The sequence below is a fragment of the Orbilia oligospora genome (assembly GCF_000225545.1).
Source record: "Orbilia oligospora ATCC 24927 unplaced genomic scaffold scaffold00076, whole genome shotgun sequence".
Classification (NCBI taxonomy): Eukaryota; Fungi; Ascomycota; class Orbiliomycetes; order Orbiliales; family Orbiliaceae; genus Orbilia; species Orbilia oligospora.
The window spans coordinates 1,518,623-1,532,371 of record NW_011645633.1 but is presented as its reverse complement, the minus strand read 5'-3'; the positions used below and the strand labels follow the sequence as shown (position 1 = coordinate 1,532,371).

At 43.9% G+C, this 13,749-nt stretch overlaps 4 protein-coding genes across 4 annotated transcripts; 3 read left to right on the top strand and 1 right to left on the bottom strand.

The window, feature by feature from the left end:
• Positions 1–516: 516 nt before the first annotated feature.
• AOL_s00076g429 (uncharacterized protein) lies at positions 517–1,947 on the top strand (the record flags this gene model as incomplete). The annotated part of the gene is made up of 1 exon (XM_011122981.1): positions 517–1,947. The coding sequence occupies one exon, from the start codon at positions 517–519 to the stop codon at positions 1,945–1,947; it is 1,431 nt and encodes a 476-aa protein (XP_011121283.1).
• Positions 1,948–2,749: 802 nt separating this feature from the next.
• AOL_s00076g428 (uncharacterized protein) lies at positions 2,750–4,107 on the top strand (the record flags this gene model as incomplete). Its single annotated transcript, XM_011122980.1, has 3 exons — positions 2,750–2,962; positions 3,050–3,065; positions 3,131–4,107. 3 exons carry the CDS (start codon positions 2,750–2,752, stop codon positions 4,105–4,107), a joined length of 1,206 nt encoding a protein of 401 aa, XP_011121282.1.
• A 643-nt stretch (positions 4,108–4,750) lies between these two features.
• On the bottom strand, positions 4,751–10,542 carry AOL_s00076g427 (uncharacterized protein; the record flags this gene model as incomplete). The annotated part of the gene is made up of 5 exons (XM_011122979.1): positions 4,751–5,403; positions 5,497–6,372; positions 6,458–6,523; positions 6,590–6,838; positions 9,480–10,542. The coding sequence occupies 5 exons, from the start codon at positions 10,540–10,542 to the stop codon at positions 4,751–4,753; spliced, it is 2,907 nt and encodes a 968-aa protein (XP_011121281.1).
• Positions 10,543–11,943: 1,401 nt separating this feature from the next.
• Positions 11,944–12,942, top strand: AOL_s00076g426 (uncharacterized protein; the record flags this gene model as incomplete). The annotated part of the gene is made up of 1 exon (XM_011122978.1): positions 11,944–12,942. One exon carries the CDS (start codon positions 11,944–11,946, stop codon positions 12,940–12,942), a length of 999 nt encoding a protein of 332 aa, XP_011121280.1.
• Between the last annotated feature and the right edge of the window lie 807 nt (positions 12,943–13,749).

The window sequence follows — 13,749 nt, the reverse complement described above, 5'->3', positions numbered from 1 at the left end:
TGCTGTTAGCCTTCGAATATGCGCATTTACATTCATGAATCGGACACGTCCCCTCGTTCGCAAATTCTTGTATTTCAAGTTTCATTTTTTTTGAATTTAATCACTCATTTATGCGTTTCATCTTAGCAGCTCAATTTCCTTAGGTATTAGTATACTCTCCACCAACGACCGTTAATATTAAGTACCAATATGGAAGAAATATCTGTTGCGCCGTTGGGATCGCCGAATTTGCCAGAGAGATCTCTAAAGTTGCAATTAGAACAATTGGGCGACTGATATGCAGAAGTTCATTTCAGCATACATAACATATCAGGCATAAATAAGCCAACGGCCGAATAATGGATTCGAACGTTCGCACGGGGTTCTCAATTCAATTTCTGATCATAGAAAACGTCACAAGAATTATCGAGGGCAATTACAACTTACCATTTTACTAGAGCCAGACTACTTCTTTTATTGTTCAGTGCACCACTATTGTTTGATTGCCAATCGGTACCATTTTACTCGAAGCACGCAATGGCTACCGCCACCGAACCATTCATCAGTATCTTTGACTCGGATCTAGAATGGTCCCTCCCACCGAGTGTCATGATTGAGGAGGCTCTTCAGAACAATCTTTTTATGGCTGCAGCGGCTGGGAAAACTTTTACTGAAGAGCTCCCGTCTACATGGAAAAGGATCCCAAGAATCGCCACAACTGCGTTCACGGTTCCAATTTCACCTGTTACGACTCACACTTTTAATGGCTCCTCTGAATTTGGGTACGATGGGTTGGGCACCTCCTGTGTCGACCCGGTTTCCAGTGCCACAAGCCTCGATATTCATGGCCCTGGTATCCCGCCGGCCCCTAGTTTCCACCTAAAGGCACAAAGCGAGCACCCGCCTCACATCAATTCTAGTATGTGGCAAGGTGGCGCCCGTCACAAAGAAGCCTGGGGTTCAATTTCACACCAAGATCTACCGGAGGGTTTCGAGAGCCAGTCGGTACCGTCAAATCCAGAGGCATACATATTACGACATGAAAATAGTAATTCAAGGATTTTAATCACTCCAGATGGGGTGATGAAGCCGTTTTATGATGCCCAAAAGCAGTCATACTTTAATTCTCAACACCCATTCCCACCAGATACCATCTATTACGATCCTACAAACGGGCACCCAGTACACGTTGTATCGTGCTCTCAACCTGATCCAAAACAAACATTGCCACCATTCAATCCGGTTGAAGGCATTAGCGGCCGTATGCCAGTGTTCAAGGATGAAATCATTCCAACATTCAATATGGGATATTATCCCGATCTGCTTCATCTACCCAGCAGACCATCCGATGTATTAGTCTACTTTAACTCAATATGTGCGGCTGCAGCATTATCTCCCCATCGGAAGGCTTGGATGGATGATAACTTACAGGAAACTGAAATCCGATTCTGTGGCCTTGACGATGCCGTTTTTCAAATGTGCGAGGCTTATAGCGGCAAGCCACTACGTGGGCCCAACAATGAGCTAGAGCGGGGTTTAGAGACGAAAGACTTCAAAGCCGTTCCGGATAACTCGCTGTTCTTTGATTGGGCGCTAGAGCTCCAAGAATGCCGGCTCCACCTTGAGAGATTGAATAAATTGGCATATACCCCAGTTATGAACAAATGCAAAGTCGAAGTGGTGTGGAAAGCCTTGGTTTACTTTAGAGATAATTGGGCCAACAATATTTTTAGCCAGTGCGACAATGAATTTTGGGAAGCATCCGAGGAGGAAATGGAGTGGATGAAAGAGTATCATGCTTTTAACCGCGAGATGCAAAGATTGATGAAAACTGTGGAGGATGATTTGGTGGAAGTTGGAAGGTTGGAAAACATGGTGACTGCCTTTAGAGGAGCTGTTTGGAAGGCTGAAACAAAGTTTAAGAAGTTAAAAGACACTTTTAGATCCTCTATGAGCGTGGTAGACTAAAACGACCAAAATGATTGATAGACAAGGGGTGGAGGCTAGGGTCGATTGAAGTCGGCCAGCCATTGCATTGATGGGTATCAGCGGAACCGTTTTTCTTGTGATCGAAGCGAAATTGTGGTAACACTTGCTTCACTTATGTAGACATAGATACGCCTTTAACTTTGATACAATGGGAGTTTTTTTGTATTAAGTTTTGATCAGTTAAAGTTTTTAATGTTTGAATCAAGTCCCAATTGAACAGTACTGAACCAGCCTAGTCTGTTAAAGTGTATATATATGTGTGTATGTGTTATTCCTGAAGTTACAGTGTCTGTGTAACATGCATGAACGAACTTTCCATGCTTTCCCTTGAATGTAAGTTCAATTAATAGTTATTGTTGCCTCGTATCTGAGCCCTTCGATTGAAATTATATATTTTGTTCGGGTAGGGTTGGTTGGTAACAAATTTGAAATTTGTACTAAAGAGCTCAATCTGCGACTTTAAAAGAAAGCCTACAGCAGTGGCACGAGTAACAAGGCTGTATCATTGGATTCTTGAATTCATTTGAATTGGAGCAATACCGCGCAGCAATCGAATTTCCCCATGTTTTCCCGTGCACTGTGCACGGCATGGCGGCCATGCTGCTGAAAACGTGGAGTATCTCGATACCGAGGCGACGATTGTGTTCAAAGGCGGACTTTCCTCCCGAAGTACAGCGACCTCCTGAATTATATATGAAGTCATTCTAATTTAAGCCTTGTGCACATATAAATTTCACTATTTTCTTTTAGAGCCGTTGGCCTAACGATAATATTAAGCAAAATGCCTATGGGTGGGATTCTAAATTTCTTGTTAATGGCTTCGGCCTTAGCCTACGAAATGACATTTCTAGAGGAACTGGACCCCGAAATAGGAGAATTTGGTCCGGAAGGCGCGATATGGAACCGATACAATAACGGAATTGGGTGCACTGAGATCCCCCCGAACCCCAGCGGCTATGTCGAAGAGATTATCCTTCGAGTGCCCGTAATGAACGTGAACCGCCAGCGTTGATGGTATTTTTCGAAAGCCCAAGTCAAGCAGGGAGTCCTCCGCGTTCGACATGTAATATTGACGATATAGTTTTCGTTGTTCGTTGGTACGAGATGCCAAGTTCACAGCGGGTGTACTCTCCCTTAAGTACTATCTCACACTTTTCGGAAGTTCGACGGGGAAGCAACTTGGATCGTTTTGTCCAGGATTTGGCGGATAGAACTGGTTTTCTTCATGAAGGGGACGTCGCACTTCAAGATAGAGAACCTGACGCGGACCAAGAGTGGGTAGTGATCAAAGATAATATCGACTTTTCGCCGGTTCCTTACATTGAGGCTGGAAATCAGGACCCTCTTTGTGACTCCAGGTCTCCATCAATGGAATCCGAGTATATCGAGGAGCCGGGGGCCCCTTTAAGACTTGGAAGCTCTATGAGCGATGAAATAGAGATCGAGATAGAACGAGCACCGGGCGGAAACTCGAGCGCGAGCTTTAGAAGCGGCGAAACTGATCCATTTGAGGAAATGTACTTCTTTGAAAGAAATCAGCCGAACTTTTGGATCTCTCTCGTTCAACAATTAGGAGAAGTCCGAGACGCCGCGATGGCTGCCGGTCTTTACATCCCTATTCCCCTGGGTCTGCGTAGCAGATACAGCGACGAGGACCTCAATGCATTGGGAGTAACCATAGACCCCGAGGCTGAAGAGGAGATATTGAGAGACCTAGTAGACCCAACAAGGCAGAGTCCAGATATTGCTAACGTTATGATCCGTCCGATATACCAAATATTTACTGGGAGTTATCCAGGAATATGGAACTATCTTTTGGAAAGTAGTGGGTGGGCGGCAGAAAATGAGAGTCAAAATGTGGAAATGTCAGAAATAGACCTCCTAGCACCAGGTAGAGGGCCGCAGAGATCCGTGTCTCAGAGTGTCGGTGAAAATAGTGATATAGTAAGCAACGGGCAACTGGTCCGGCCGAGCAATTCTTTATCCAACGATCTAACGGATAGAAGGGCAATAGCTAGTGAACATTCAATGGAGTTCGAGGAAGAAGCAACATCCCCATCCTTCCGATGGGAGGGCTCGAACCTGGATGCGAACGCCGAGTGCCTGATCCACGATATTTGTATTGAAGATACGCCTTAGTCCCAAAATTTATATATATTTTGATGTTGGCTCGTATATCTTAATATAGCCTGAACAATACCCTTAGATTCGGCAAACCGTTAAACGTTTTGAGGCGATAATTTTATTCAAGTGGGCATTATGCATTGGTTTAAAAATGTACCTGTGTAAGCTAGCTATGAGTAGGTAAACACCGCAATACTGGGCGACACTGGGGTTGACTCAAAAATCGAGTGTTCATATTAATCGGATGGCTCTTATAATAAACTTGTGACGCTTGTCTCGTAAACCGGGCAGGCCTGCAGGGAAACCCACAGAAGCTGAAAATAGAGAAGATAGCTCCTGGATATATTAATATGGTTCTGCTCAGCACAGTCTTTAAACTAGGAGGCTAATTCGCAGGCAGCTTTCCCGTTTTGTCTCAGAAAGAGCATGAAGTCCCCCCTCGCTCGAATATTGAGGACACAGAGTATTAAAATGCTACTTATATGGCCTATCTCTACTACGAGATCGTGAACTTTAGTGCTCGCACATTAACTAACATTAAGCAAAATTAAAGTATTTCCACGTTCACTCGTGTGACAGTATTCAAAATTTACACGATGCATGTTATAAAGATGCCGTTCAAGATAATGCATCTGCTGTTTTCGTTAAAAAATCTACTTCACAATGGCAAAGTAATGGAGATTTTCTTACCTCTCTCGGGAACATCGGTCTTAACATCTCTTCGGCCCAAATTTATTGGACCACTGCCTCCCCCTCGCCCTCCACGGAGCCTCCCCCTCGCCCTACCCCCGAAAAATCGGTCTCCAAGGGCTCCAGCGCCAGCCAGAAAGCCATTCCACATACGGGAGCGCCTTCTTCTCGTTTCTGCCTCAGGATCCTGGAAGACATAGCCAGGTGGGGCTGCCCCATCAGCTAGAACAGCTCCAGGATCCTGTGCGGCATATCCAGGAAGCATCTCATTATGGTATTCTGGAGGCTCTGGACCTTCTAGGACGATCGGTGCTTCTTCGGGCTGCTGGGGATCCACAATTTCGAAGGTTTGCGCGACATTAGGTCTCGGTGGAAGAGGAGGTGGAATGGGATTCGGAACTGGTCGCGGAGGGAGGGGGGGTGGGCGGTCTGGATCTACAGTTGGCAACCGATTCAATCTCTCCTCAAAAAAGCCGCTGAGACCGTGTAGGGTTGTCAGACTTAATCCTACATGATCTCTCGTCCCTCTCAGATAACGTCCTGGCCCAAGCCTATGGAGGAGATATCTATTTGCTGCGCTGTGTCTGTCGCCCGAATCCGCAACTTCCATACAATAGCACCCTAAAAAACCACAGGATGGCATTATATCCACTTATTAGTTCATCCAAGCCTAGATCCCTTTTTTGGAGCAAACAGGTAAAATTTGTTAAATACCTAGCACGTGTTCGCACCAATTTACAGCCGCTTCGGAAGCACATTCCTCCGGCCGGTCAGTGACGTGCGCGAAGGCAGCATTGCGCCTATTGGGGGCAATGCGCCAGGATCCTGCTATTCCAGAATCCTCTTCCGTTTTACATTCACATGCCCCGCAATCGTCGATTTTCTTTCGCAGGAATTCGGTAACTTCTTCTCGGCTACTCACCCGAACTTCTGATTGCCAATCCGGGAACCCCGATATCCCCAACTGACTATAAAAATCAGGTGTGGAGTAAGAAATAATCGAATCTATACTCGAGCATCTAACATATACTTCAGTTACGACAAGGCCGCCCCCTGAGGGTAAACCACCTACTCTAGGCTCGAGCGCAGAAGAATTGTTTGCAGCTTCAAGTGGAGAAGGGGGCGAATTTGTTTTATTTCTAGAGGTATTAGCGATCGCAATGGTTGGTCCTGCTACTGGAGGGGCTTTAAGGCTGGTAGTTGTAGTCGAAGAGTTTACAAAAGACGGGGTGCCAATATCCCTCTTCATCTTGTGTTTCTGCGAAGAGCTTGGTAGCTCTAGAGGAACTTTGGTAACTTGCGGTGAATATGGACTCTCATTTGATAAGCTATGGAGCTCTTTGAAGCCATTGCCTTGGGCCTGGGAAGTCTTTTCATCGATACTTATGGCGTACCACTGGCAGATGGCATCGATATCAGCCGAACCTGCTCCCAAAAAGTGTTCGTCTTGATGAAAAGCGTCGAATCTGCCATTAATGTGTACTTCCAACTGATTTTCTTCCATGGATATCTCCTGAGTCGAAGCCTGAACCTGGAGCTTAGGATTTTCGTAGCCCTGTCGCGATTTGGTAGACCCGAAACATAGACAACCTACGAAGATTTATCAGAATCAATCCCCAGATGCCCAAGTAAAGAAAGTAGTTCTGATTAGTTAATGTGGGAGAAATGTCCTTACCGTACTGATATTTTAGATTACATGAATGAAGCGAGCCATCTTGGTCCCCTCGAGCACAGTCTGCACCTGTTGATTTTGGTACCGTGGTTAGAATAGTGTATATGATACATAGCTTTGGGAATTACTACTTACGCTCAATGTAATATCTTAAATTTTCCAACCGTTTCAGAATCTGGGCTGGAACATTTTTACTATGATAGGTTTGAAGGTCTTTCTTTGAGAGCCCGAGTTTAGAATGAGGTTGATCATCTAATGGAATCTTTTCGCGGAACTCGAATGGTATGCTACAATGTATACCAGTTTGGGAGAGAAGGAATCCTTTTTGGCTCCCTGCAACCACATCTTCGCGGCCGTTAGAATCTCGAACAGGTGCACACTTGACTAGTTGGATACATTGAGATCCCAATAAGAGTAAGAAAGGAATAAAATGGCTTCGAGGAGAAACCATCGATACGGAAGAATAAGTATTAAATGCCGTCAAACACGTGGTTCCTTCGAGCGCCAAAGACAAGAAACCATGAATACTCAAGTATATTCCCGATATGCACGACTACACCAAGATATGGAGTTGTAGCCAAGTTATATTTAAGCTAAAGGCATAAGGTAGATGTGATTACTCAAAGAAATTTAAAGAAACCGAGGTGTGTTCTAGGAACTGATTCAAAGCCAGGACGTGGACGAGATATATAGTGATGCAAGAAAATAAACAGCTGGCCTATCCCCCTCCATCTCTAATTTAAAATATCTGCGTAAATAGCACGTTCTTCGTATTCTATATATGCATTGTATACGAAATGTCCGGGAATATGCGTTGGTATCATGGTGTAGTACCCATGAACCCAACTTTACAGTTGTTTTAACTCTACAATCAAATGAGCTTTGAGCAAGGGTTGGGTTAGAAGCATCGGAGTCGGAATAGGCGCCCAGAACCGCAAAGACCTTGCGAGACCACCCTTCAAAAGTTAAAAGTGGAATTATCTCGGTATATATTTATCGTTGATCATTCAAAGCCGAGCCGAGGCTCTTAGATTACCTTTTAATTCTTACTAAAGTTGGGAGCTCCGAATGACTGCGGCTTAGATCTAGACCCGCTATATAGTGCAACCTGGACCCGCGACATGCATGCATGTTGTTTATTTGTTTCAACTAGTGGTAACTTGAATGTTTGACCAAACATGTGTCACGTCGAGAACGTCTTAAATATCGTTGTGTACCGCTCACGATATAGATAATGGATGACTCCTTATACTACATATGGTCCTGCGCGATAAACTTCATTTTCAGACCATACAGATATGCATAATTATAGAGCTTGTACAAACCAGATTTTGGCTTGGGTGTTCGATGTTTTATCTTGATATATCACCGTTATCATAACTTCGAAAGGGCGCCAGCTGAAAAATAGAATACGCCATCACATCGATATCTAGAACAGAACGGAAAAATAAGGTTACGCGATGCATGAAAATTTGAGCGCAAAACATTATCGGACGCCAGCGTCGAAGGCTAGACAGAGCGGCTATGTAAATTTAATATCTGCGGTTGGCAATATTGCAACAACGGTTTATATGTGTACACGTGTGCATATATATTTATAAATGATAATCTAGAGAGAACCCCGAAAATACCTTGTGTTCGGTAACTGTTTCATCCAAGTGAAAATTCTCAATTCGTTGGCATTGATTTGGTTACAACTCCAACAGGGATCGATCATGATATCGAGTTTTATATGTAGCTCCAATAAAATATAATAGCGTTATGTAGCAGCGTTTCATTTGACGTTAGGAATTAGACTCAATGAAAAGTTTTAAAGCCAACATCGTCAACATGTTGGGTGCTCTGACACAAGGACGCCGCAATAATCACATTCAATAAATCAAAAGTTGTTATAACTGTAGTAAGGGTGGATTGCACCTATACATTGTTATATTTAGGGCTTAGCTACCAACAGCTACTTTGTGTAGGGCATCTGTATCGTTAATAATGGATTACCAACTTTTTGACTTCGAAACTAGGTTCAGCGACTTATATATAATGCTATTATTTCATGTTTTTATGGTTAATGAAACTTATCAAGGGGATTTTCTTGAGCTTGAAAAATCGGGGCGCAGCCCAGTATCAAGCTACCGTGTCAATTGAAGTACTAAGACATGTTGGCCGACTGATCAGTTGTTTCAAAAACTTACCAACCTGAAGATATACAGACTAAAAAGCCCGGTGACAAAATTAGGGAGAGCTTTGAAGCAGCAGGAGTTAAGAGAAATTAGTTAATTCTTAAAGTGGGCAGAATGCATTGAATGCATGAACCTAGACTTTTCTCCCTTTAGTTTCGAAACACTCGACAGCAGTTTTGAATATAAAGCTTTTACGTCTGGGCTGCTATGAAAAATATCAAATTTCCTCGATCTATGAGCTAATATCGACTGCGGCAAAAATGCAAAACATGTTCATGACATTTACATATGACTTGAAAACTAGCCTAAATATGATTCTGAGTAGCATATATGCATCGATATACTATCATTGGCACTTAAAAGTTGTATAGAATGGAATCAAAGACTACAATAATAGAGTGTATCTATTCAATTAGAATGCAAGGTCGATGCCCTTTCATTTCGAAAAAAAAGGAAAAGAGATGGGGAGCGCAATTCCCTGCCATCGGGAAAGGAGAGAGAAGCAGTGTTCTACGCTTATGGGTATCTGGAATATCTTCAAGGATATTTCTCTTATTGGGATCAGTCTCCGTTCATCTATCTAGAAAATGGGGTGAAGGGGTTGTAAAGCGACGCCATGGACAGGAAAATGTTTTTAGGTAATGAAGGAAAGGTAAATTAAGTCTCGACTTGGCTATTGTGTCGGTGACCGTCCCTCCAGGCCAGGCCCTGTCATCAAATTTACTACGGAAGGTCTGTTGCTTTGACTGAAGCCAGGGTCTGTAGTATGTTTGAATGGCTGGCGGGAATGTGTGAGCGGAACGTATTTGCCATGGTTCTCTTTATCCCCATATTGTATAATACCATACCGGACAGAACCTTTCGCTCGCCTTCTGAAGGCAGAAGCTCCCTTTCTGTCATTGACAGCTTTAGTTTCGAGATTTCATCAACAAGGTAACCAAGTCCCCGTGCGATGTGATAAGAAACATTAGACACCCTGGCAAGACTTGCTATTGATTTTGCGTCCCAAGGAAGGCGGTTTCTTGTCACAAGAAAATTCAATCTTCTGAAATAGTCGGACCTCTCTAGAAATTGGCGTCGAAGATCCGATAGGCTTTTGGCGTAGTAGGTTAGGCACCAAATCTTCGTCTGAAGCGCAGCGAATTCTCCCATGCTTGACTTTTGCTTATCAGGGCTCAGATAAAGCTGCCAGTATCCGGATATTGATTTTATCAGGGTTGGATATATTCCTAGAACAAGATTCAGTTGAAGGTCGTAATATTCGATGTTGCCTTGTATTTCTTTTGTAGCTCGGTCCACTTTTTGCTCGAGGAGCTGAAACCCGGTAGCGATACTGGACCAATATCCATCATTTTCGTGGGGGAAGAGTTTTTTGATGTTACTCGTAAGCACTGCGACTACCCTAAACTCATCTATCGTGATAACTTCAAGCGGAATGTTGGTAACGGATGAAATACCAATTTTCTCTTTTGGCGGGCTGGTATCGACGACACTCCCATCGGGATAGGTGAACTTTATTGAACCCCATGGGAAGGTTTCCGCCTTATTGAAGACTGCTGGAGTACCAGAAAGGCCGCCAATCAAGCTTTGAGGTTGTTTCCGATCTTGAGACTTCTGAGTAGCCGCGGGACGGCCAAGCATAGGCTTCTGGAAACCCCTTTTTGGCCGTTTTTGCACTCGCCTAGAAAGTAACCTATCGGATGCTGTAGCCCTATCTGAAGGCTTTCGAGAGGATATTTTGTGGTATCTTTCACCCCCCTGACCCCTCGGTTCTCGGTGCAGAGTGCTTGGAAGATGTTTGGTAGAGTTTGATTCAACTCCAGGTCGAGTTTTTCCACTCACGCTGTAGTATAGAATAGGCTGCGCCGATGATTCCCCTGAGGGACCCGCTGGAGGACCTGGATTTGTCATCTAAAATCAAGTGAAAGGAACCCAGCAGATATATGGGATGTCTAGAAGCAGGTATTAAGATGTGTATATTGGTAGGTACTTGAGGAGGTAGGTACCTAGGTAAGGAGGCAGTTTGATTGTAGTTGATTGTGGCGGCCGGGAAGAGAGCCGGGAGATGATAAGGTCAAAGAATATAGATACATTAGCCAGAGCAGCTTATTGTGTCTTTGAGGCCCTTATGTTATCCCGTTCTCGCTCTTCCCAATGGACGATGACCTCCGTTTCCCCTCCTCTTCGCCCCACAGAAGTATAGTATATACTCAAGTACCGTGCCAAAAAACCTTGGGATGATATTATTACCGTAGGACTGTGGTATCAATGACGATTAATCGTAATACTACTGGAATAAATCGGTATTTATATTTTAACCCTTAATACGCATTGGAATGATATTAAGCGTCATTCATTACATTTCCAGTGACTGTCATTGCACTAGTATCCGAAATTAACCTTAAATCCATTCGAAATACATCCTTTTCGGCAGAGTACTTAAGTACTGAGATACTTGTTGCCGTCAAAAGCCAAATTTTCTGTTCTCACTGGCCCTTTGTTCCCATTTTAGTTCGTGATTTGTAGTCGGTGAACCTCAGTATTTGAGAATAGAGTGGGTCACTGGAAAATGTGCCAAACATGTTTTTATTGACGGAGATCATCTGCGGATCCCTATTTAGATATTCTGGGATCCGTCGGGGCTATCTTCGCTTTTTGCCCGTCGCTCTTATATTCTTTACATGGTATACGTACGTAAATTGCGCGGAAGTTAAATAATAGATACCTATATACTAGAATATATGTATACTACTATATACTTATACGATATATAGCGTGTGTGAATAGCTAAAAGGTTTCCTGTCGACGAGGGAAAACTTTAAAATTTTCGCGTAAAACTTAAGCTTTAGCTAATCGGTGAATAGACTACTGCCTTGTATGAGCATGTGAGGACATAATAGAGATACTAGTCCATGACGCCCATAATTCACAGAATGTAGTATCCAACAGCAACTGTGTCTGTAAAATATGTTTGAAATGCAGCATGATCAACGGTTATAGCTTAGGACCCGACGTAGACAGAAATAACTTTATAATCCGAGAAGTGATTCGATTGCACGTACATGTCAGCTATTTTTCTAGTACAAGCTTCCATTTTTATATTTTTCTTCCGTGTCTTCGAATAACTTTCTCATAGGTTTAGACCTAAATCTTCTACGACACTAGAAACGAGGGAACTCCTCTCTAATATCTCATTCGGTAGATTTAAGAGCCTAAAACCAGGAATAAACAGTAGGGTTTGATACCTACAGTAGGGCAAGTCTATACATAGAACCAAAGATATATCTCGCGCAAGATCATTCAGCGAACACAATGTCGAACCAAACCTCCCAGCAAGAAGCCCCTGGGCGAATATCACGATCACGACGAGCCATCAAAAAAGTTTTTACAGCATTGCTCAAGCCTAACCGTTCTCGATCTCGGTCCGGTGACCCGAGTCTACACACAACAGGCTACCAGTCTCCTGTCAACAGATTTCCCGATGTGCCTCCAGTCTATACAATAATGGAGTTCCCGACCCCTAGACCCGACAATGACAAGCCCTCAAAATCGTCACTGGATGATACGAGGGCTTCAACCGGTGGAGATATGACGATAGAAATGCTAATACAACCGACCCGACATCTTGAACTGATCAATCCTGAAATTCAGAGCGCGGCCCCGACCAGTATTTTTCTACAGAAGGTGGTACAGCAGCCGGAACCCGTCCCGGTTCCGGAAATCAAAGCCCAGTCGACGGCTACTCCCGAGAGACCGAAATCACTTATGAAATTGGCCGGAGCTAAACGCGATTCTGACATCATTTACCCGCCGTTTAATCTCTGGAAGGAGCTTGTGCAAAACATTATTAAGCTTGGCGTCGAACCTCAAGCCGTTAGCCCCATGGCTCTTTTTGAATATGTTGATATACCAGAACGACAGGCTCCATGGTACGAACCAGCTGCAATCGACATACTGACAATCGAGAACGATGCATACAAAGTGGCTACCGAATATGTTATAGCTGCTTCCGGCCATGTTATCCGACCCCACTCTAGTGCGAAAAAAGTAACGGCTTGGACACAGCTGGGGGATTTCGATTTCCGCTTAAGTGCTGTAGACGCCTATGCCGATAACTTGATCCGAGGTGTTAATGCTTGCAGGGAAAAATGTGGAGACACGCTAGTGGATATAAAAATGGCCATTAATGCGTCGAATCTGGTGGAGGTTCTCTTGGAATTGAAACAATCAGCTGCGAATTTGAGGGAAGCCATTATGTATCGCATCATTCGGAGACACGATGATGGGAAAGCGAACGTCTGGATCTCTTAACCTAAGTTATGATCCCTACACTTGTTTTGAGGCTCTTTAACGACGGTACAAAAGATTTGATCATTACGGGGTTTAAAATTAGGATCGGAGCAATCCATAGAAAACCGTGGCAAACAACCGTGTTACCTTTAGCGCCCTGAATTAATTCATGTGTAGGGCGGAGATTTGGCATGGTCGCTAAGTTATGGTCCAAAAAAATGCTACTACTGCTTGTTGAACTCCAAGGCTTCCTTGTTTCGAGTTTTCTTGACACCCGTGCCGTATGAATACATATTCAAGCTTGAGGATCTAGATATAATGTAGATTTGCATTGTCTGAACAGCCTCGTTGTTGATGCGACCCTTGTTGCGTTGCATTCCGGATATTGCCAGAAGAGGCTAGCCTTTATTGCGGTTCAGGTAGCCTACAGGGATAACCCTGTATGGTCGTCTGCTTCGTTAGGCAATCGGCCATGGCCCAAGGCTCTGAACATTGGTTCGAAAGTTATCAGGCATGATTTGATCATTGGTTCTATTCGTCGGGTTGTAAATCGCGCTGGGTTTCAAACACCTTTTCACAATCGCACAAGGGGCCCATAGCCCAAGGGAAACCCGCCGTGCTGGTAGCATACCAAATATGATTGGGCCTTTAGGCTACAGGATTGCATCAGGAGGCTCCGATCGATTCACCTTGCAGAAGTTCCAGCCGTATTGAATGAAGGATTTGTCTTATGTGCATACGTATGCTTCGTCGGTTCTGAATGAGTGCACTTTCCCACATCAGACATGCAGGATTTTCAATTTTTCAGTGACTAATAGTAGATACATC